General features: G+C 47.7%; 1 protein-coding gene across 4 annotated transcripts in view; it reads left to right on the plus strand.

The window, feature by feature from the left end:
* The first annotated feature begins 241 nt into the window (after positions 1–241).
* Positions 242–23,457, plus strand: part of LOC147025785 (adenylate cyclase type 3-like) — a 104,396-nt gene continuing 81,180 nt past the window's right edge. The window contains exon 1 of one of the 4 annotated variants that reach the window (XM_085880586.1): positions 242–3,724. In XM_085880586.1, the coding sequence (XP_085736712.1) occupies positions 3,698–3,724 (27 nt within the window). In that variant the 5' untranslated portion in view covers positions 242–3,697. Of the gene's footprint in view, positions 3,725–17,173; positions 18,020–23,457 lie in introns of those variants that run through there. The other 3 variants (XM_085880584.1, XM_085880585.1, XM_085880583.1) reach the window with 3 other exon arrangements.

A 23,457-nucleotide genomic window follows, 5' to 3' on the forward strand; every position in this document is an offset into this window, starting at 1 on the left:
CTCCCATACCTGACCTGACCTTTGGATGGGGGGTGATTAGAGGTGGTGGTGAACAGCTGTTTTAAAGGCCTGGAGGGAAGAATGGGATTGAATAGAGTGAGGGAGTTTATTCCAAAGGCGGGAAAAAAGAGGAATGAAAGAGTGAAGGTGAGCAGTGATTTGTGATGTTGGTAGTTTGACCAGAAGAGGGTTGTTGGCGGACCTTGAGGGCCATGGGGAAATATTGTGGGGACAAGTCGCAGACACAGCGGGGGGGGGGGGGTGAGACCGGAGAGGCGACGGTAGTAGAGAGAAAGACCACCGACCTGCCTGCGGTGAGAGAGTGAGAGACGTAAAGACTCAGCCTCATCGCAGGAGATGCCAATGATCCCAAATGCCTTGGTTTCCACAGCGTGAAGCCGAGAAAGGTGGGAGGCAGGAGCACTAGCCCAGAGGGGAGAGCAGTACTCCATCAGGCTGCGGATGAAAACTTTGTATGTGGCCAGGAGCTCAGGTGGGCTGATAAAGGACTTTGCACGACGGAGGATTCCCAGTCGGCGACTGGCTTTGAAGGCCATGTTGGATGTTTGGCTTTCCCAGGAAAGATCATGGCAGATGATGAGACCCAGAATCTTGAAAGAAAGGACTTCTTCCAGAGGATTGTTGAGAAAGTGGATGGGGGGGGCGGGGGGTCCCAAACGGTCCTTTCTGAGAGACATTGTGAGAGTGTGAGATTTGTCTGGATTGAAAGACATGTTCCACGTGTTGGATCAGTTTGTGATTTTATCCAGATCTGAGGAGAGCGAAGAAGCTGCTGCTTGCCGGTCGGAGGGATGCCCGATGGTATGGCAGAGGGAGGAGTAATCAGCAAAGCGATAAAGAGGATTTTCCAGAGAGTCGGAGAGATCATTGATGAAAACGAGAAAAAGAACAGGGCCCAAAACGCTGCCTTGAACTCCAGCCTGGACAGGAAGATGGGATGAAAGAACTCTATTTAGGGTCACACGTTGACTGTGACAGGAGAGGAAGTTTGCGAGCCATGAGTGGAGATGGCCTTGGATACCATAGGAAGAGAGTTTGTTGAGCAGGGCAGGGTGCCAGACCATGTCAAAAGCATGCGATATGTGTCGGGATACGGCTTTGATTTCATGTCCCGCTTTGAGGACCTCCATCCATTGTTGGGAGAGCAGAAGCATCATATCCAGGGTTGAGTGACCTGGTCTGAAGCCAAATTGATGATCGGAAATCAAGCCATTGGAGAAGAGGAAGGATTTAATGTCTGAAGCGATGATGGATTCCATAACCTTGCTGATGATTGGGAGAAGGCTGATTGGTCTGTAGTTTCAGGGATCTGTTTTTGCACCTTTTTTATGCAGGGCAGTGATTCTTCATCTTCACTTATAATAATGGTGAGCCTTATTCAATCCTGTTTCTCATATCGATTAAATGCTATCTATATTTAATTTTGTTTTTTTTCAACATTTCCATTTTATTCATCTCATCTTATCAAACAGCATTTCTGATTATACACCGCTCTTTGCAGCATTACAAAGCAGGTCGCTCTCTTTGCAACACTGGTGAGAAAAGGATATAAACAAAAAAGCAGCTATTACTCAATTTATTCGCACAAATTTTCAAGGTTGAAAGTTAATTTTTACTTATTTTCTCTGGAAGTGACAGGTCTTATATTCTCGTCACAAGAAAAAGAGCAATCAGATATTGCAGACCCTCGCCAGGACTTCTTTTGTATACTGTTGTGTTAAGTAACTAATGAAAGAATTAGAACTGCCACTTTATAACTGCTGGCAGTGATGACCAGGTACCAAAATGTCCTGCTTTGATTGGACACCTGACTCTGACCCATGACGTTTTTCAAAAATTATTATTCATTATGCAATTAAATTTAGAATGGGATTAAAACATTCAATTCAAATCAAATGGAAGATCAATTGGTATAGTCCTGCATTGGAGTAATCAGAAGGAACCCAAACAAGCAAAAATCAGAGGAAGTCATCAGGAGGAACCTGGATAGGATTCACATTTCAGCTGCTGCTCCTCTTCCCTCAAACCCATCCAGGCACAGCCAAGTGAGACTTATTAAAAAAAACAAATTTTTTTTTTTTGAAAAGAAAAAGAACCTGCATCAAAAAATTAATAATTCTGGCTGCCCAACAATGCATCCAATCAAGTTGAAATTTAAAACATGTATTCCCCATCACGACTATAATCATAAATCTGAAGTTTCACATCAACTGATTAAGCAGTTCCAGAGAAAAAACATTATTTAATATTTTTCTTCAATCCAATATGGCTGCCAAACCATGTGCCCTATCAATTATTCCGAAACAAACTTGCACACCCATGGCTTGGGAAACATTTGTGTGAAGTTTCCCCTCTTTGTCCAGCCGTTCTGGAGGAGGATTTTTATAGGTTTTAGGGTAAATCCAATATGGCTGCCAAACCATGTGACCTATGATGTCATATGTGTGAACCTTTTGTTCCTCATGGATAGGTGGTCATATGTGTAAAGTTTCTCCTCAATCTGTTCAGCCACCTCAGAGAAGATTTTTGAACATTAAAAAAACAAAAACAATATGGCTGCAAAAGCACGTGACCGATGACACCATCAATTTTTTTTCTGTGGACCATTTTATCCTGAGATGACCCTCAACATTTTTCAGATTGAATAGCTGAAGCGTTCTACATATGTAATTATGATGTCATAATGAAGGTACTTATAACATCATTAAAAAATCACACTTATTCCCCACGAGTACTTGCCATGTGCCAAGTTTCATTTTTTTCCCTTTGTGTGGTTTCAGAGATAGAGGTCCAAAGTTTCACTGTTTTTCCAATGTGGCTGCCATATCACATGATCTATGATGTCATAATTGTGATTAAAACATTTTACATGTGTAGTCACACATATGGTGAAAAAATTGTCTCAATCTGATAAGCAGTTGCGGAGAAAAACACAAAACTTCTGTGCGGACAACCAAACGGACCAAAATGCAATACCCTCTCCTTTGGCGAGGGTAATAAAGGAAACGGAGGATGAACTGATCTGGAATCGCACCTGGTGTGTAAAATTGAAATACTTCATGGTTGTCGTGCATTGATGTAATAACCTGTCCCACGGCACCCCGGCCAATGGTCAGGTTGTACTACACTTGATGAAAGATTGTGAAGTACAGATGGTGATATTGTTGCGGGGCCGGGTATCGGTGACGTGCACGACCGCTAGATGGAGCAGTAGAGTCGGCTCCACCGATCACCCGAAATTTAGATCGTACCTTTTCAGAAAACTCCGGAAAGTATGGGTCCCTTATCGCAATGGTTCTCAACCTGGGGGTCGCGGGATTGTTTTGGGGGTCGCGGGAAGGTTGTCAAAACAAATAAACAAACAAATATTTAATAAAGAAATTCATAAATATTTTTTGAAAATGATTTTTCAATTAAATCTACCATACCAATGTTATATGTAGTCATTATGAAACAGATTTGAGCAGCAAGTGAAATGTGTGTGTGTGTGTGTGTGTGTATGTGTGTGTGTGTGTGTGTGTGTGTGTGTGTGTGTGTGTGAGTGCGAGAGCGCGAGAGCGCGAGCGCGTGTGCAGCACAGTGGCGGGTGCTGAAAGTCAATGTTAGCGCGAGTCAACTACTGAAAGGTGGCTGAATATGGATCGGTGGCTTGTCGAAAAACGTCTGCCAGCTCAAGATGCGGACCAAGACGACACATGTGAAGGTGGGCCAACTCTTAAGAGTTCAACTGAAAAATGTAAAGGCGCTGTCACACCTTGACGTTTTAGCCAGCAATGGCAACGTATAAAAATGTATGTAAAACGTTGGCGTACGCTGAAGTTTTGATATTTTTTTTAAGGTTTTGGTCGTATTCATAACGTGTTGGTCGTATGCATAACATATTAGTAACGGGCACAGAACGTTTCGTTGTGTGATAGATAACTTGTACCAACGAATGATTAGCCTGTTGTCGGCGTTCACAACCTATGCCCAACGATAGTATAACTTAGGCATAGCGCGCTGCACGTATCGCCGACGAACTCGTGGCGTTCTCTGTAAAAAAACCTGCCGCTCGCCGATTTAAATCATAACCGCCTGAAAATTGGAAGTGTCAACATCGCAGTCACACCTTGACGATTTAGCCAGCGTATGCCGACCTATGAAAAATGTGTGTAAAACGCTGGCACACGTCGAATACGGGATGGATAAGTTGTGTATACGTTAGGAGCATGGTGAAAAACGAGGAAGTACGCTGTCATATTCCGTGGTACGTCTAGTACGTCGTGAAATTTCAAGCATGCTGAAAATTTTACGACATTCTCGACGTATGGCTCACAAGTTCCGCATACGCTGGCATAAGTTCTCTGCACGCTCCACGATCGTTGACACACGTCAGACACACGTTACTTGTAAGTTACTCATAAGTCGAAACACGTGGAGGTAATGTTTAGCATACCGAAACTTAATTTTTGACCTATGAGTAACGTGCTTTGAACCTATGAATAGCGTGCTTTGAACCTATGAGTGACGTATCTCAAACGCACATTGTTGTATGTCGACGAATTTGATTGACGTCTTCCGGACGACCACAGAACTTACTGAACATGTTTCTAACTTACATTTACCGTGTAATGGCGTATTGGCAGCGTTTAGGGGAATTGGTATATACAAATGGGCTTCACAAGAGGAACCCGTCAGTGTTCCAGACTCCATGTTAAGTAGATGTCAATGCCAGTAGTATCAGTAGTAGTAGTAGTAGTAGTAGTAGTAGTAGGTGAGCGTGTCAGTAGTAGTAGTACTAGTAGTAGTAGTAGGTGAGCGTGTCAGTAGTAGTAGTAGTAGTAGTAGTACTAGTAGTAGTAGGTGAGCGTGTCAGTAGTAGTAGTACGAGTAGTAGTAGGTGAGAGTGTCAGTAGTAGTAGTAGTAGTATGTCCATGTCAGTAGTAGTAGGTGAGCATGATGGGGAGGGTGTGGGTGATGATGGATCCTCGTTGCGTCCACGAATAGGAGACTACTTTGCACCATTGTTCAATGTTCTTTTTGGCTAATTTTTTTTCTCATTCACACGATGAACTATTTTTTTGTTTAAGTTTTTAAAGTATTCAAAACGACTTGGCCAAATGCATAATGTACTGGTAATGAACACAGAACACTTCCATGACTTATACACAAGTTATACCAACGATTGATTAGCGTGTTTTGGGCGTCCACAACCTATGCCCAACGATAGTCTAACGTATGCATAGCGTGGCAGCGTATCGTCGACGATTATGTGAGGTTTTGTATACATAGGCTGCAACTTCAATTTTAATAAATGGCTGTCATTCGCCTATTGTTTTTGGACGCTCGTGCTCGGCAATTGAAATTGTTTCCATTGAACGAGTTAAATCGCTTCCACTGGACTATTAAAATGATTTAATAATAATGCTTGGTTATCCTTGGACCCACTCTGGCTAGCAGCTCGTCGAACATCGCTGGGGGCATTCGCAGGAAGTTGATGAAGGATGCATGGTCCTCGTTCCGGAGTTCCACCATGAGCTGGTCATATATGCCGTAATGGCGTCGCCTCCCGATCCATGGTCTCACCCAGTTCCTTCTTCTCCGTTCATGTCTTCTTTTCCCGGCTCTATTGGCACGCAACTGGTGCAGTGTCAACTCGATGAGGTCATGTTGATGTTCGAGGACAGGTAGGTATTGTCGTCTCAGCCTTGCCGTTTCCTCCATCTCTCGGAATGACATGGACATGTACTCACCACGAAGTCTAAAAAAATACGGGTTCCTCCTGCGAAGCCGCTTTTTATATACCAATTCCCCTAATTGCTGCCAATACGCCATTATTCGGTATCTGTAAGTTAGAAACGCGTTCATTAAGTTCTGTGGTCGCCCTGAAGACGTCAAATACGTCGACGTCTTTTTCAAGTAACGTGTTGCGAAGTGTGAACAACGTTCGTAGAGCGTGCTTACAAAACGTTACTCATAGGTTAGAAATAAGTTTCGGGTACGCTAAAAACATTACCTCGACGTGTTTCGACTTATGAGTAACTTTCAAGTAACGCGTGTCGACGTGTTTCAACAATCGCATAACGTGCCAACAACTTATGGCCAGCATAGCGGAACGCGTGAGTCATACGTCGGCATATGTCGTAAAATTTCAAGCATGCAAAAATTTGAGGACAACCCAAAAGTGCAACGTTTAAAGCCAGCGTACTACGACTTATGGCAGTGTTTTTCAGCGTGGTCTTCATGTATACAAAACGTACCCATAACGTATTCGACGTGTGCCAGCGTTTTAGACAAATTTTTCATAAATCGGCATACGCTGGCTAAATCGTCAAGGTATGACAGCGGCTTAAAGCACTGGCGGCAGATTTGGCCTCCAACAAGCGACGGAAATATCAGACTGACTTTCTGCAGTACGGAATCGCATGCCTAGCCAAAAATGAAGTGGAATATCCACAGTGTGTTCTGTGTTCAGAAGTGCTTGCTCACGAAAGCTTGAAGCCAGTGAAATTGAAGAGACATTTACAAACCAAAGACCCATCCGACATTGCCAAACCATTAGATTTTTTTTGTCGTAATGAGGGAGAACTACAGAGCCAAAATACGACTGTACGTGAGCACTCTACAATCCCTGATAAAGCCCTGTTGGCTTCATATGAAGTAGCATACCTGGTTGCTCAATCCAAAAAGCCCCATACTATTGCAGAGAGCCTGATCCGCCCAGCAGCAATTGCAATGACCAGAGCTATGCATGGTGAAAAAACAGCTAGCACACTTGAGACTATGACACAATGGTGAGGCACATTGGTGAAATGGCCAACGACATTAAAGAGCAGCTCATTGACCGAGTGAAGAAAAGTGGAAGATTTTCCATCCAAATTGACGAAGCAACGGATGTTTCCAGTGATGCACAGTTACTTGTTTTTGCAAGATACAGCTACGAGGGAAAAATGTACAAGGATATGTTGTTTTGCTCGACACTTGAAAGAATTTGCCCTGGTCGTGACATTTTTTAACAAACTGGACAGTAAAATGTGCGAGGAGGGACTAAGTTGGGAAAATTGCATCTCTGTGTGTACAGATGGAGCTGGCGCCATGCAGGGGACAAGAAGGGGACTGAAAGCTAAAGCTTTGGAAGTGGTAGTTTTGGTAGTTTTTGTTTTGTTTTTTGTACATTTTTTGGTCAGTAATGCAAGGTTTGTCTACGTCTGGTAGTTGTCATGTGATAGTAACCTCTGTCTGCAGCAGAGGGTCGCTCAATCTTCCAGTCTGTGTCCCGTGCATAAATAGGCTACATACCCGCTCTTTGCAATTACAGAAGCCTTTTTTTATGAATGTGGCTAGCTGTTTTTACTGTATTATAAATCAGCGTGTAAATTATCAATTTGTGATGCCAGTTTAGTTTAGTTTAGTTTAGTTCTGTTTAGTTTTAACAGCTGGCAGTACCTTGGCGTTGACCAATGTGCTCCAGGCACTGTGGATTTTTTTTTAATGCGCTCTGTGAAGTCACTGCAGTGTGTTTCAAGTGTGAGTCGGGAGGAGGGTCGCGCACCCCAACTTAAATTTTTTGGGGGGGTCGCGGCTCCAAAAGGTTGAGAACCACTGCCTTATCGGACCGTGAATCGTCAATATTTCTGCCACGTGGTACAGGGTTATTTGCCAATCTTCAAAATACCTAGAGATCCACGTGGAAAGTTACCGCGTATTCACACCCTCGACGGCACCCGTACGGAACGAGCCGCTAGCGTACTCGAACCATGTGCGACCCGAGCGGACGGTCGCCGAGCTTCCGTCGGTCCAAATGTCCCCTCTACAGCGCCAACAGCCTGGCTACTTCTCCAACACGCACCATGTTAAACCAATAAAAGAAACACAAAACGAACTGATACATTTAACACATGGGTTTATTTATAATGGGGCAGGGGAGCACATAAGAAGCAGAGTTATCCGACTATGGAGAATGCAAAGCAAATAATGTAGAGCAAGGCATTTAACAATGGCGACTTAATGGACTGGCACCACACACACACACACACACACACACACACACACACACACACACACACACACACACACACACACACACACACACACACACACACACACACACACACACACACACACACACACACACACACACACACACACACACACACACACACACACACACACACACACACACACACACACACACACACACACACACACACACACACGCACACACACACACACACACGAAACGGACCCTAAGTGGTCTTTATTGCGGCCTCCAGCTCGGAGGGAAAGCGAGCTGAAGACCAGATTCTGCCTTGGACCTGTCCACCTCGTGTGGTCTTCGAGCTGATTCGAACCGGGCACCAGCGAGAGGTGAGCCGAATCCCGACACCGGCGAGCCGCGATCAGCCTCCCGAGCTCCGGCAGATTCTCGCGCTCCAGAACACTCGCTGGTGAAGAGGAGGCGCCGATCCTTCGCAATCCGCTCGAGTAGATTCAACCAAACAACCACCAACTCCTTTCTGTGCTCTCCGTTCCCTTTTTATACCTCTTGGGCGTGGCTCGCTCAGGCGTGGCCTGTTCGCCGTGGGTGGGGCCTGACCTTTCCCCTACTTGGCGTGCCGCCAAGCGAATCGGTGGGTGGGGCATGTCGTAGTCCATGACTTGGAGTACCCAAGCAAGCGCGCGGAGAATGCCGGGAGCAGAGTGTTTTCGTTGTTGTTGTAAAAATAAAAGGAAACCCTGACTATCAAAATAACTTCGCAGCGCATGTACAATTAATCACCCACTAGACATGGGACAAGGGAGCTATCTATCCACATTTACTTATCGATATAACTGAGCGATAGGTCCTGTATGTTGAGTGCAGTAAACTTCCAGATTCGTAACAATATCATTGTAGTGTGGTGAATCCTATATGGCTCCGAGGAGGGAAATATTGTTGCAAATCTGGCAGCCATGAGTACTCAACATTCAGGTCCTTATAGAACAGTTATATCGGTAAGACCTAAGTCACATTTGCTCTACGGCGAGGATACGGCGGCCGTACGCCCTCTGAATTGACAAACGTGCGGCGGCCGCAGAGTTTCTGCGGTGGCCTCAGGTTGCCCCTACGCCGTTTGGCTATATTTTACAGGTCATAAGGTCGCCGTGGAATTATAACGCGGAGTTATAACTTTTTTCATTTCTACGTTCGCCGTAGCAATTTGACAAGCCGAAACAAAAAACTGGTTTAAAAAAAAATAAAAGAACCCACTCGTTACCATCCGTCTGGCCGCACGTTCGCCTTATGGGCCCCCCTGCGGTCATCTTGCAGGCACCTTGAGGCGACCTTGCGTCTGCCTTGAAAATTATATGGCCGCTGCAGGGACGCCCTAAGGTCACCGTGCGACATCAAATCAAAGACCGTACGGCACCCCCACGTTTTCGGTCTCCACAATTTATAAATACGCCGTGCGGCTACCCAAAAAATAAAAACATATGTGACTGCTACATTGTGTGACCATGGAAATACTGCGGCCGCCGTATAATTGCTCGTGGCCATAGATTTTGAAGACCCCACGGCCGTCGTGGCAAATGTGACTTAGGCCTAAGTGTGTGTTTATAGTTAGGGCCCCCTACCTGTGTCTAACGGGAATTACATGTGTGCGCTGCGGAGTTTCGTTTACAACAAATCTCCTTCACTTCACTTCACACACCAACACCATTGCCCACGTGCGTTCGGCCACGAACGTGGGTGGAGATTTCCATTGCCTCAGACCGGGACTCCACCCAGGAAGGCGGGGGTGTGCCCCTTGTCCGATCACGCCACAGAGGGCGACTTTCCCACGACACCGCGGCCAATGGGGTTGAGATTGCCACAGAGAGCGACTTTCCCACGGCACCCCGGCCAATGGGGTCGAGATTGCCACAGAGAGCGACTTTCCCATGACGCCCCGTCCAATGAGGGTGGAGAGCGCCTCAGACGGCAATTTGCTCACCCCAGAGGAAAAAGGAATAAAAAGGAACACCAGGCTGGGTGGTGGTGGTCGTGGTCGTCATGGTCGTGGTGGTCGTGGTCATGGTGGTCGTCGTCGTGGTGGTCGTGGTCGTGGTCATGGTGGTCGTCATCATCGTGTTGCGGGTTTGAGTCCCACCGGCTGGCTGGTTCGTCTGGTCCTGGATCATCGTCGCCTCTGATGATCTACTTGGTCTTGGTCGATTGGTGCGTGGCCGGTTGGAGAGTGCAGTACCTGGTGCTTGGAGCGGCATCGTGTTGTGGGTTCGAGTCCCGCAGAGCTGGATCGTCAAAGACCACACTCAGTGGATAGGTCCAAGCACAGGCTCTAGTCTCCAGCTCTCCTTTCCTCGAGCTGAAAGCCTTCAATAAAGACCCGACGGAGTCCATTTCTGTGTGTGGGCCCGTCTTCAAGTAGGATTGTATAAGTGCTTGTGTGTAAATTCGCATTTCTTGTAGTCGTGAGAGCTCTGCTGTTTGTGTGTTCCCTTCCCCCTATTGTAAATAAATTCCCCTGTTGTTAAATGTTCCAGCTCGTTTCTATGTTTCTATCATTGGTTTGCCGCGCTGCGAATGGGAACTCGGAGGCCTCATTGCTGCCAAAATCGTGCAATCGGCCCGGCAGGATTCTGGTACTCTCCGCTCGGGGTACGGCTTGGATGACCATTTTGTTTACTTCTATAATCGTCTCAGTTTTCCATTCACATCTTGCATAATAAAAACGATGTAAAATAAATTGGGGTAAATTGTAGCGTGTGGTATTGTATTGTATTTGTGTCGCAGGTGATCAGATGTTTCTGCTCAAAAAGACCAGCTTTCGCCAAAACTGACACCATTGCGATTGTTTAACATTTGAAGAGTCGAAGTCCGAGCATTCTTCTGCCATTTCAGGTCAGGTATGGGAGCATGTGCCAAAGAAGCGCGTTGCTGCGTCCACTTTCCGCCGGTACTCCAGGGGCCTCCGTCTGACCATCCCCCAGACAGATGCCTGGCCCATCCCCATCTCCTCGAGATGCTGATCAACCTGCTGCAACCACGAGGCACATGGTCGCCCCGTTGCCCTCCTGCACTCACGAGGTTCCATCGCTGAGAGAATCTGGTGAGCAGGATCAGCGTCAGGAAAACGAGCCAAATGTCCACACAGCCGCATCTGAGGCTATTTGAAACCCTTTAACTCGTGTTTTCATTTGATGTCAAATTTACAAACTTATGACGTCATTCCGGACACGAACTTCTGATGGAAAAAGCTCTGCTGGCAACTTCACCCAACCCTTGGGTTAGGAAAATATATGTTGGAAACGCAAAGAAACACAACGAAACAAGACACGGGTGGAGGCAATTCAACCCATCATGCCTGTGCTACAACACCACATTACACTAATTTATCAACACAAGAAAATGCAAAAAAATATATTTTGGGTAGTTTTTGTATTTATTTATTTTTTCTCAGGGGAGGGTGCATGGGCTTCGTTAAAAACACACAACATCCCTTAACGAGACCCCCACCATCAGCACTCCGTACACATGCACACAATCACCAATCAATGCTCAAACTACGTTCAAGTGCTGCCAACATCCATATACCCCTCTATCTCCGTAACTTCCAGGTGCCTATCGAATTCGAATTTAAACTTATCTACTGTTTCTGCTGCCACTACCTTTCCAGGGAGGCCATTCCATGCATTAACTAATCTCTGAGTGAAAGTCCCCTCCCGAGCTACCATCTGAACTCTCCTCCTCTTTACTCTCAGGCTATGGCCCCTGGTCCTATCACTGTCGACTCTGTTAAATAATTAATCTTCACTTATTTTATCTCTACCTTTCATTATCTTAAACATCTCCATCATATCTCCTCCGAACCATCTCCTTTCTTGTGTATAAAGCCCTGTCTCCTTCAGCCGCTCCTCATAGCTGAGTCGAGCTCGGCCCAGAATTAATCTAGAAACCCTGTGCTGAACCCTCTCTCTGGCATCTATGTTCTTCCTGAGTTGTGGTGACAAAACTGCACACAATATGCTCGATGTGGCCCTCACTAACTTCCTGTATAATGTTAACACCACCTCTTTTGATTTATATTTGACCCCCCCCCCTCCAAATACAACCTCAAACCCTATTTGCTTTACCGATAGCTGCCTGGCATTGTGCTTCCTGCTTACCTCCCGTATGTATTACCACCCCCAGATCCTTCTCCTGTGTGACACGCTCCAAAATTACCCCTTACATCCTGTAATCTCTATGTTCATTGTTCTGTCCCATCCCTAACACCTTACACTTGTTCAGGTTAAATTACATCTGCCAATCTTTTGCCCAATCTATACAAGTATCAATACTTTCCTGAATCTGATCACCACCCCCTCTGCTATCCACCTCACCTCCAAGCTTTGTGTCATCTGCAAATTTGGAAACCACACTCTTCACCCCACTATCCAAATCATTGATGTAAATCATGAATAGTAATGGCCTGAGTAATGATCCCTGAGGTACCCCACTACTTACATCCTTCCACTCACAGCCACTCTTTGCTTCCTACCACGAAGCCAGTTTGCAATCTAATTAGCTTCCTGACCAGCCACTCCACAAGCCCTCACTTTGGCTTACAACCTCCGATGTCGTACCTTATCAAGTGCCTTCTTAAAGTCTAGATATACTATGTCCACTGCCTTTCCCCTCATCCACCCAATCACACACTGCTTCATAGAACTCCAAAAGATTTGTTAAACAGGAACTACCTTTGGTAAACCTCTGCTGACTACCTTTAATTAGTTTGAGTTTGTTTAAATGGTTCCTCATCTGGTCCTTAATTAATGTCTCCATCACCTTCCCCACAACTGAAGTCAAACTTACAGGTCTGTAGTTTCCCAATTATTCTCTGGATCCTTTCTTAAGTAATGGTGTTACATTTACTACTCTCCGATCCTCCGGTACCTGTCCTGACTCCAGTGAACCATTGAAAATATCCGTTAATATCTCGCTTACCTGCTCAGCCACCTCCCCCAATACTCTCGGGTGTATATTATCTGGACCCGAAGCCTTATATGCTCTTAGATTACCGAGCTGTTCCTTTACTTCCTCCACTCTAAAGTGGATCTTCTGTATAAATAAATAAAAAAAACCCTTCTTCACCTCCTCGATCGATACTCTCAGCTATTGACAATTCTCCTGACTGTTCTTGTGTAAAAGTTGAAGCAAAATACCTGTTTAACAAGCCTGCCATCTTACTTGCATCACAAACCACTCTCCCAGTGATATTCCTCAATGGGCCCACACTTGTTTTTACAATCTCTAATCTCCACCCATACAGAACCCTCCACATTAATTACCTCCTTAATATCACCCCTTTCTCTTGATGCAATGCTGTCCTTTACCCAGATTGTTACTCCTATTCTCTCCTTCCTATCACACTGATATACCATGCAGCCTTCTAATCCTGTCCTCCAGTTACTCTCCTCCTGAAACCATGTCTCACTCACTGCAACTACATCGTACTCCTCACTATCTACTTTGGCTTCAAGCTCTTCCATCTTATTATTTAAACTCCTGGTATTGGTAGAGAATATGTTAAACTTTTCCCATCCTGAAATTCTATTTTTCTGCCTGGCCTTACTAATCACAATAACATCATCAGTTCCTTCCTCAATACCTTCTCCACCCTCCACTGATCGAATAAAAGCCTGAATTCCTTCCTCAATTCCCACTGCAAACCTTGCTGCCCCCTTTTTCTATTTAACATGCGGCCATCATTCCGGAAACACTCCCTTTGTCTCCTAAATGATTCCCACTGCTTCTTAAATGTAAAACCTTCCTCCCTACACCATTCTTCCAGCCATTGGTTGACATCTATTGCTCTGTTCATAATTTCTCTGTCTTTCCTAATAATGGGAGAATCCCAGAAAACATGACCTCACAACCCTTTGTTTTCAGCCGCTTACCCAATATCCTGGATCTATTTTTTAAAACCTCTGAGTAAACTTTCCCTTCATCATTCCCACCTTGGTGTACCACAACCAACTTCTTCCTACCATGACCTGATACAATATCGTTTATCCTTCCTTCAATGTCCCTAACTCCCGCTCCTTCAAAACTACACTGAATTCTATGTCTACAATCCTTCTTGCAGAATGAAGAATCTACATATTTAAGAATCTCATCACCCACAAAAACGTCTCCCACACCTCATTTCAACCAATTTATATTGCTGTACCCTCACCACTACCTCCACCCGCTGCCCCTCCACCACTGCCTACACCCGCTGCCCCTCCACCACTGCCTGCACTCGCTGCACATCCACCACTGCCTGCACCCACTGCACATCCACCACTGCTTGCACCCACTGCACCTCCACCATTGCTTGCACCTGCTGCACCCAGGAACTTTTAAATGTTTTCCACTTCCACTCATATGACGTCTCATTCGAATAATAATTAACGTGGAAAAATGGACCTGATGATCGATTAAGAATGAGCAAAACCACAGCAGCAATCTCTCCTTCGGTCAAGCTCTTCAGAACTTGACCGATATTTCGGATATTTAGCGTTCCACTTGAGCACCTTCCCCAGATTCATTGACCAGAGTCGCAGGGCCAGTCTTGATGGCAGAGCTGAGCTGTTCAGGGAGTTGAGGCTTAAAACTGTATGTTCCATGAGGGTGGATAAGGAGGCCGATGTGCAAGTAATTTGTGATGAGGTAGAGCATCACCGGTGGTCAAGTGATTCTCGTCTGCTTACAGAGGAATCCGCGCATTGCGTTCCTCCAAGCCCATTCCTCGGTGTACTGCACTTAGAGCGGAAGGTGGTGGGATCTTGATAGAGTAATCTGAAGTGAAGGCCCGCTAGGCAGGTTACTTTGAGCGGCTGTACCAGGCTGATCCACCAGCTGTTGAGTTGGATGTCAGGGGTGTTACTATCCCTATTGCTGATTCTCCAATCAACTGTGGTTCACCTTCGTTTGTGGAAACACAAGCTGCAGTGAAATGGCATAAAGCTTCTGGGATCTGTGGCATCCATGCTGAGCTTCTCAAGGTTAGTGGAAATGCTATACTCGTGTCATTGCATGCAGGTCTGTGCTCTGTTTGGAACACAGGCATCATCCTCACCAACTGGAAGAGGAGCCTTGTTGGCCCTCTTTGGAAAAGGAAGGGTGATTACCAGGACTGCAATAACTATCGAACAGGGACGCTGCTCTCAGTGCCGGGCAAGGTTGATGCTCGGATAATTCTTAATGGAGGTTCATCACCATCTGCTTGACAATTAGCACCCAGAGCAGTCAGGCTTTACATCAAAGAGGTCAACGATTGACCGTATCCTTGCTCTTTGGGTCTTCACCGAACGCAGACGAGAGTTTCGGCAGGAGCTGCTTTCAGCCGATGTAGATCACTGTAAAGTGTTTGATTCAGTGAACTGAGATGCCCTCTGGAGGATTGTTAATCTTTGTGGGGGTACCACCAAAACTGATCGATCTGATGTCTGAACTATACTCTGGTACTGAGAGTACTGTGAGATGTAGTGGTACCATCTCTGACTTATTTCAAGTTGTTACTGGAGTTCGTCAGGGGTGTGTACTGGCCCCCACATTTTTCAGCACTTGCATGGACTGGATTCCAAGGAGGATGTCTGAGAGATCAAGCCTGCGGTGCATTGTTTGGGAATGTCAAGATCTCCGACCTTGATTTTACACATGATGCAGTCATCTTTGCGGAGACTGGATATCCTTTTGGGGGCCCTCGAGGTGCTGAATGAAGAGTCAGAGCCACTGGGATAACAGGTTTCTTGGGTCAAAACTAACATCCACGCTTTCAATGACATCTGGGATGCTGATATCTTGTCTGTACCTGTTTGCGGTGAGGATGTTGAGGCCGTGGAGAGATTCACTTACCTTGGCAGTGATATTCGTGTCTCCACATGTTGTGAGCCAGAGGTCAATAGAAATCTGGGTCAGGCCCGGGGAGTCATTGATTCACTGGATCATGGGGTGTGGCACTGTCTGTACCTGTGCAGGACAACGCAAGTCTGTCTTTAAGTCCTTTGTGCTTCCAGTCTTGCTCTATGGATGTGAGACTTGGACATTGACCAGGGATTTGAAACGGAGACTTAACTTCTTCGGTACCAAGTCTCTTCAGAGAATTATTGTCTATCGCTGGTCGGACTTTGTGTCCAATGAGCGCTTGCTGAGCAAGACTCAGATGACATTTGTTACCTGTATGGACATGTGGCTCGTTTCCAGACGCTGATTCTGCTGAGCAGATTCTCTCAGCGAGGGAGCCTCGTGAGTGGAGGAGGCCAATGGGCCGACCAGGTGCCTTGTGGTGGCAGCAGGTTGATTAGCATCTCAAGGAGATGGGGATGGGCCAGGTATCTGCCTGGGGGATGGCCATATGGAGGCCCCTGGAGTACCGGCGGAAAGTAGAAGTGGCAAAGGGCTGCTCCGCTACCTGACCTCACCTGACGAAGTTTAAATCACTTACAGGCTCTCCAACTTTTTAAATTGTCAATTGTCTTTGAACGTCCTTGTAATTCATGTAAATGTCCGTTTTCTCCGAACATCATTGTAAATCGTGGAAATGTCCCTCATCGTCTGCTAATGTCTCCTTGTACTTCCTGTATATACATGTGAAAGCTTGTCTATTAGCCCAATTAGATGGTGGAGGAAAAGAAAATTGGAATCTATCGTCAATCTCAAGTTGCGTGGTCGTGGACAAATCGAGATGGGAAGGCATTTGATTGGGGCTGATAGGATGGCCTGGAGGTACGCACACTTGCCTCCAAGCTATCCAACCTGGGTTTGAATCCTGACCCAGCTATAAACAGTCATCCTGGTGTTTTACAGGCAGGTTGATGCATCAATGTTTGTGCCGTCCCTCGGATGGATGTCAAACTGGACGTCCTGTCTCCCACCATTCGTTGGTAGATGTTAAAGATCCCACAGTGTCTTTGGCACCTTCACATCGAGACTTCATTTTTCATCTTCGAGTTAAATTATTCATCACCAAATCAATGGATATCAGGTAAAATAAATGATGCAGCCTCTCGAGCATTGGTCCAGGCGATATTATCAACACGTGTGTGTTAAAGAGGGAAAGGTCTGTTTGTCAGTGGGGGGGGGGGGGGCGGGTGGTACACCCTGGTCTGTGCACCTGCTGTGCCAGTTGCTGCACAATGGTCCCAAAAGATACCTCTGCGGAAGTGAAGCCAAGGCGGCGGAAGCTGTGTACTAAGTGGTTCCCGTGGGTCATGCTGACGCATCCGAGCTCCTTGCAGAGACCATGTTAACGGGTCATTACGGGATTATTACTGAGCGCGCGCACGCGTCTCTTTGGACCCGAAACACATCACACCAAGCAAGTTGGAAAAGTGCGTGAAACGCGGCCACGACCTTCTGGCACACGATTCCGATGTTGCACTGAAAGGAGCACGTGGAGAGGGCATCGCGGCACACAGGACCCGCCAAGAATGTCACGGGAAAAATCTCTCCTGGTCGAAGATGGGGATGCAGAGTCCGGGGAATCGGGGCCGACTCGCCTCCCGCGTCTCGCGTTCTCGTCGCCCGAACTCGAGAAAGTCTACCAGGCGTTCTTGAGGCGGCAGAAGCACGGCACGCTCCTGGCGTATGTGGCGAGTGAGGCACTCTTCGCCTCCTACCTCGTGGTGCTGGCCGCTCCGCAGTACGACTTGCGTGAGCTGCCCTCACTCGTGCTGGGAGCGCTTGGTGCGCCGCTCTCCGTGCTCCTCGGGGTGCTGTGCTGGCGGGGTCGGCTACCTGACCAGACCTGTGCCTACCTAGCCGTGCTGTTGAGCGAGCTGTTGCAGTACGCGCACCTGGGACTGCACGCGACGAGCGGCGCGCGTCCCAGCGATTCGGTGTCGTGGCGCGCCTTCTTCATCTTCGCGGTGCTCGCGGCGCTGCCGTTCCCTCTTCCTGTACTCGGCACGTTGACCGCTGCACCTGCTGCTCTGCACCTTCTCTTCCTGGGACTGGCGGTCGCTCTGCCCTCGTGGGGCGGGTCCGTCACCGGAGCAGCGCTTGCGCGCCAGGTGAGCGAATCCACTTGAGCCGAGCCGTGCCGTGCTCAGCACTTTCATTGCCACGAGCTTCAGGTATCGATGAAATCACAGGAATTCACTCCAAATGATTCCACACAATGGAAATGTCTCCCTGATCATGAAGCGCTTTCTGTGTTTTACCATCTTCTCTATTTATCCCGACACAACCATTACACACCTACTCACAACCCTAACACACCACCTTTATTCACAACCCTTACTCACCACGACACACACAACCCTTACAACGCTCACTCACCACCCTTGAACACAACCCTCACACACCACCCTTACTAACATCCCTCACACAGAACCCTCACACACCACCACATTGAATGTTTACTAAGTACGTACTGCACCGATTGAAGTACGTACTGCACTGTAATACTGGAGGTTCTTGGAAGTATTAAGAAGGTGATTTGTTCTCCATTCTTCTACGATATCTTTTGATTTAAATAATATATTAAAGGAAAAGTCATAAATAAATAAATGATTCGGTTTTACCGCCACTTTCCCCAGTGCCTATTACACCGCCCCGTCTGTCACGTTGCATTAGTTCTTCGTTCATGTTGTTTGTTTCATTTATGATGTCCCTAAAAACAGCACGGTTTCCTGTTTTGAATGATTTTCATTTTTGTTCGACAGACAGACAGACAGACAGAGTCAAATATTACCGTGTGTGTGTGTGTGTGTGTGTGTGTGTGTGTGTGTGTGTGTGTGTGTGTGTGTGTGTGTGTGTGTGTGTGTGTGTGTGTGTGTGTGTGTGTGTGTGTGTGTGTGTGTGTGTGTGTGTGTGTGTGTGTGTGTGTGTGTGACAAAATCAGAGCCAAAGTACCGTAAAACAGCAAAACTTGTCTTCCTCCTCACATTCCGATTCGTGTTCAAAATACACCGTTCGATTTAAATAACCTGCTCATCGATCAGAAACTGACACCATTAACTGATTAAACAGATGGACGAATGGACATGAACCAATTGTTTCATTGCTTCGAGAGTGTGACGTAATGATAATGTCATCATATTCATGTTATTACAAAACAACATCAATACTAACATTAATATCCTCTTCCACCCCCGAGGGGTTTTTTTTTTCCTCCTGGGACAAACACCGTGTTAACGTGTATAAGTATGTAATTACCATGGTGTTTCGTGGGACACAACTACCAGGAGTAAAAAATACTATAAACCACAAGACACGTTCCATTTCCTTTTTTAAGTCATTACTGCCGTTTGACACCAAAATGAAAGGGAGGAAACCCGACGTTCTTGAGGAATTACACGCTTATCTAATCCCCCACACACGAACGGACCCGGACCCGAGCTTAGATCTACTGCAATCTATATACGCCACAGCTGATCCTTCCTTGTGTTTTCTTGTTTTTTTTTTCCTGCCGCTCACGATGGAAACGGGTGAACTAGTTATTGTAAAATGACTATTATAATCAGGGCTTCACACAATTTTTTTAAATTAGGTTATTCAGTGAGTACCAGCAGAAATGGTTTGGAACTCATGAAAAAAAAAAAAACTTGTCAGCTTCGAGCGCACTCGTCGAGTTTCCCACTCCAATTTTTAATGAGTCTCTCAGAACGTTCACGCCAGACGAGACGCTCACAAACCGCCCTTTTTACCACACGGAGTCGAAGCGCCGTCCCGTTCCCTCTTTTCTTGTGTACGGTTCATTTGAACGTCCATTTCTCCATTATTCGTGAACAGAATTCCATGAAAATTGACAGGTATATACCAGACACATATGCGCAGGTATTAACTGGGCCCAAAGTGCGATCCCGGCCCTTTCGGCCCATTTTCTTTAAATTGTTATTAAAAAATTTTTTTTAAATGCGCTAGGCGATGTCCAACGCAAAATTAGGTCACAACTGATAATATGAAACGACCTCACTCTTGTGAGGTGTTCTGGTTTCTTTTTCTGATGCGATGAAAATCTTACCAAATCCGTCGTCCGTAAATAAGAACAGAGTTCAACTTGTTCGACCACTTTATTAGCGTGGAACGACAATAATCAAACAAGTATTGAACAGGTTGAAACACCCACAACATCCCTGGCTCCGGGTCAGGCTGCGCATGCGCACTGGCACAGGGAACCGTCGATATGTAGAATTACCGTAAAGTACAATGTTCTCTATCTCCCTCCGAGTCTTTATTATGTTAATAGATAAAGGCTGAGAAAATATTAAGTTTAATGAATGAACAAAAGTTTATATCGCCCATCGTGTGACTATTCCATGGAGTAGTCCTTGTGCCAGGCAGGCACGCTGGTCGCTCTGGTGGATCGGCGTTGACCTATCGCTGGTGCTGGTGGTGTCACATCGGGCCCCAGTGGGGATGGGGCTCTCGGGGTTTCAGGGGCCGATGGTGGCGTCTGAAGGATCGCGCGCCTCGGTGTGCCTCGTCCTGGTGCTGCTGGCGTGTCTAAAACGGGTGTCGTCTTGCGCCGGGGTGTGCATACTGACGTCAGTGCCGGCGTGGGCCCCGTTGGCGTCGCAGATGTCACGGGTTCGCTGTCGAGGTCAGGCAGTTGCGGTGTTACAACGGGTGCAGGTACAGTGATTCGGGTTGCTAGATCATCATAGATAGACCGGGGTGGCAGCTGGTCATTGCGAACTGGGCTAAACTTGCGCAGGAATTTCCTGTTCCGAAGTGTGACTCTGCCCGAGCCATCGATCTTGATCACGTATTGGTCGTGTTGGCGTACCTCCACGATACTGCCTGTCTTGTCCCATTTTTTTGGGTGGAATCCTGTCTGATTCTGTACGCGGACTTGGTCCCCTACAGCAAGTGGCAGAAGGCGTTTGGTGTGTTCTGCCCAGGTGTCGGCTGTGCGGATATGACGTTTGCGGAGGGCCTCCTCCCTCGCTTTCAGGGTCTCATGCCAAGTGTCGTGCGGTCTGTACTTCCCGGGGATAATTGGGATGAAATCGCGTATCGGGCGGCCGAAGACACACATTGCCGGGAGATCTTCGTGTCAGGGTCAGGCGTGTTACGATATTGTAGTATCGCTCTCTGCACAGCGTCAGTGTCAAGTTCTCCCTGCGGGCTGGTGTTGTCCGTGATAAGTCGTTTCATTGTCTTAACTCCAATCTCCGCGCGACAGTTGCTGTGAGGGAAGGCCACCGATGACAAGCGGTGGTGTACGCCCCATCTGTGCAGGAATGACCTGGTCTCGGTGGAGGTGAACTCCGGTCCCCCATCCGACGCGAGCTCTTCTGGTGTCCCGTACGTCACGAAGGCGCGACGTAAGTGGTTTATGAGTCCGGCGGCGCCACCCGTCGACTTTGAGATGATCGGCCAGTTCGAGTATCTGTCCACTGTCACAAGGTAGTGTGCACCCCTGTGTACAAAGAAGTCCGAGCACACTGCCTGAAAGGGGTAAACGACCGGAATAGGTGGAGTTGGTGGCGCTCCAGGCTGTGATGGTGCCATCCGGTGGCAGTGTTCGCAGTTTTTCCGAGTGGCGCTGATGTCGGCCGACATGCCTGGCCAGAATACAGAGGATTCTGCGCGGGCGGTCATCATTGATACGCCCTGGTGGGCAGCGTGTAGGGCGCTCAGCACATCGCCGCGGAGTGAGGGTGGTATGACTACTCGGTCCTTGTATAGGATCACTCCATCTGTCGATGTAATGTTCTCGCGGTACTGGTGATAGTCGCGAATTGTCTCTGGCATCTCGATTTTTGAGTCGGGGATGCCGTTCATTGTCATTCCCTCCAATATGTGCATATCGCCATCGCTGCTGGTGGCTTCCCTGACGCGATCCCATGTTACTGATCGCAATGATTCGAGGCCCGCGGCACACCATGCCAGGTTGTCCTCGACGTCGTCGTCATACTCCGGCTCAGTTTGGCGTAGGAGGGACAGGACGTCGGTGTGCGTGCTTGGTTGGAGGTGGGTCGCTATGGTGGCATTGTCATCTGGAAGGTTCATGAGTGGAGGTCGCGTGGTGCCAGCTGGCCTGCGCGACATGGCATCTGCCGCCTTGTTCTTCATTCCCGGGATATGTATGATGCGGAAGCGATAACGCAGGGTCTTCTCCTTGAGGTTCCTGAGGGGGGGGTTGGGTATGTCGTCAAGTGCTCTGTCCGAAAGGAGTTTCAGCAGTGGTTTGTGGTCTACCGCAACGATCAGGTTCTCGCAGCCCAGTACGAAGTAGCGCGCTTTGTCCAAGGCGTCCGCGACTGCGAGAGCCTCGCCCTCTATGGGCGCGTATCTGGATTCTGCCGCGTGTGTAAATCTGCTGCCGACCAGGGTTATTTTCCATCCATCAGTGCAGCAGAATGGTCTAACTGGCACGCATCGGCAGTGCTTTTGAAGCAACCAGAATCCGATTCCCTCCTTCGACCAGTCCGTGGCGATGCATGTTGGCTTAGTTTTGTCAAATATGCGGACACCGTGTTCGATTTCTTGTACGATCACGTCTTTCGACTCGCGGAATATGTCCTCTAACTCCATGGACCACTGGAAGCGTTCTCCACTTTTCAGGAGCTTCCGGAATGGCTGCATTCGTTCGGCCATACTAACGGCGTATGCCACCTGGTTGACAAGCCCGAACCACGATCTGGCGTCGGTGATGTTACGCGGTTGTGGGAAATCGTGGATTGCTTCCAGGTAGCGGCTGCACGGTCGCACGTCGGTCATGGTGATGGTGAAGCCCGCGAAGTCCACCGTGGGTGCGCTGAAGACAAACTTCTCCGGGTTGAGGATGATTCCATTCCGGCCGCATATATCCAGCCATTGGACCGCCTGGAAGTAGCTCCCCTCAATCGTGTCTGACCATAGGAGCGTGTCATCTACGCACTTGGTCTTGTTACCAATGTCCGCGACGATCTCATCGTATCGTCGTGAGTAACCGTCCCCCGATGCCATATACCCTTGTGGGGCAGATAGGTACCGGTAGCGCCCCCATGGAGTGATGAAGGTCGTCTTGTGGCGGTCGTCCTCGTGTAGGCGGACGCTATGGTAACCGTTCCATGCGTCGAATACTGTCTTGCGCTTCCCGTTAGGTACGCGTCTCGCCTGGTGGAACGGGGATTGGGTGTGGTGGGTCTCGCGGAACGCATGCTTGTTCAAGGCCTGAAAGTCGACGGTGCGTCGCGGCTTGCCATTCTTTTTCGCGCAAATTACCATGCGGTGACACCATGTCACCGGCGTGCCAGCACGGGTACTTCCTCCAACACGCCGAGCCGAACGTCCTGGTCGAGGCCTGCTTTTACCTCATCTTGCCAATGTATGGCCACGGAGATGGGAGTGTGATGGGCAACCGGTGTCGCGTTCTCACTGAGCAGAAGACGTAGTGGCGGGCCGGTCATTCTCGGTAGTGGCTGGTGTGGGCACGTGTTGAATGTGCTCTGAGCATACATCCTGAGTAAATGTGACTGTAGTGCCTCTCTGTTGGCCTCGGTCGCTGGCATGGGGA

The sequence above is a fragment of the Eptatretus burgeri genome, chromosome 5, assembly GCF_056783735.1.
Source record: "Eptatretus burgeri isolate ZD-2024b chromosome 5, Ebu_testis_v1, whole genome shotgun sequence".
Classification (NCBI taxonomy): Eukaryota; Metazoa; Chordata; class Myxini; order Myxiniformes; family Myxinidae; genus Eptatretus; species Eptatretus burgeri.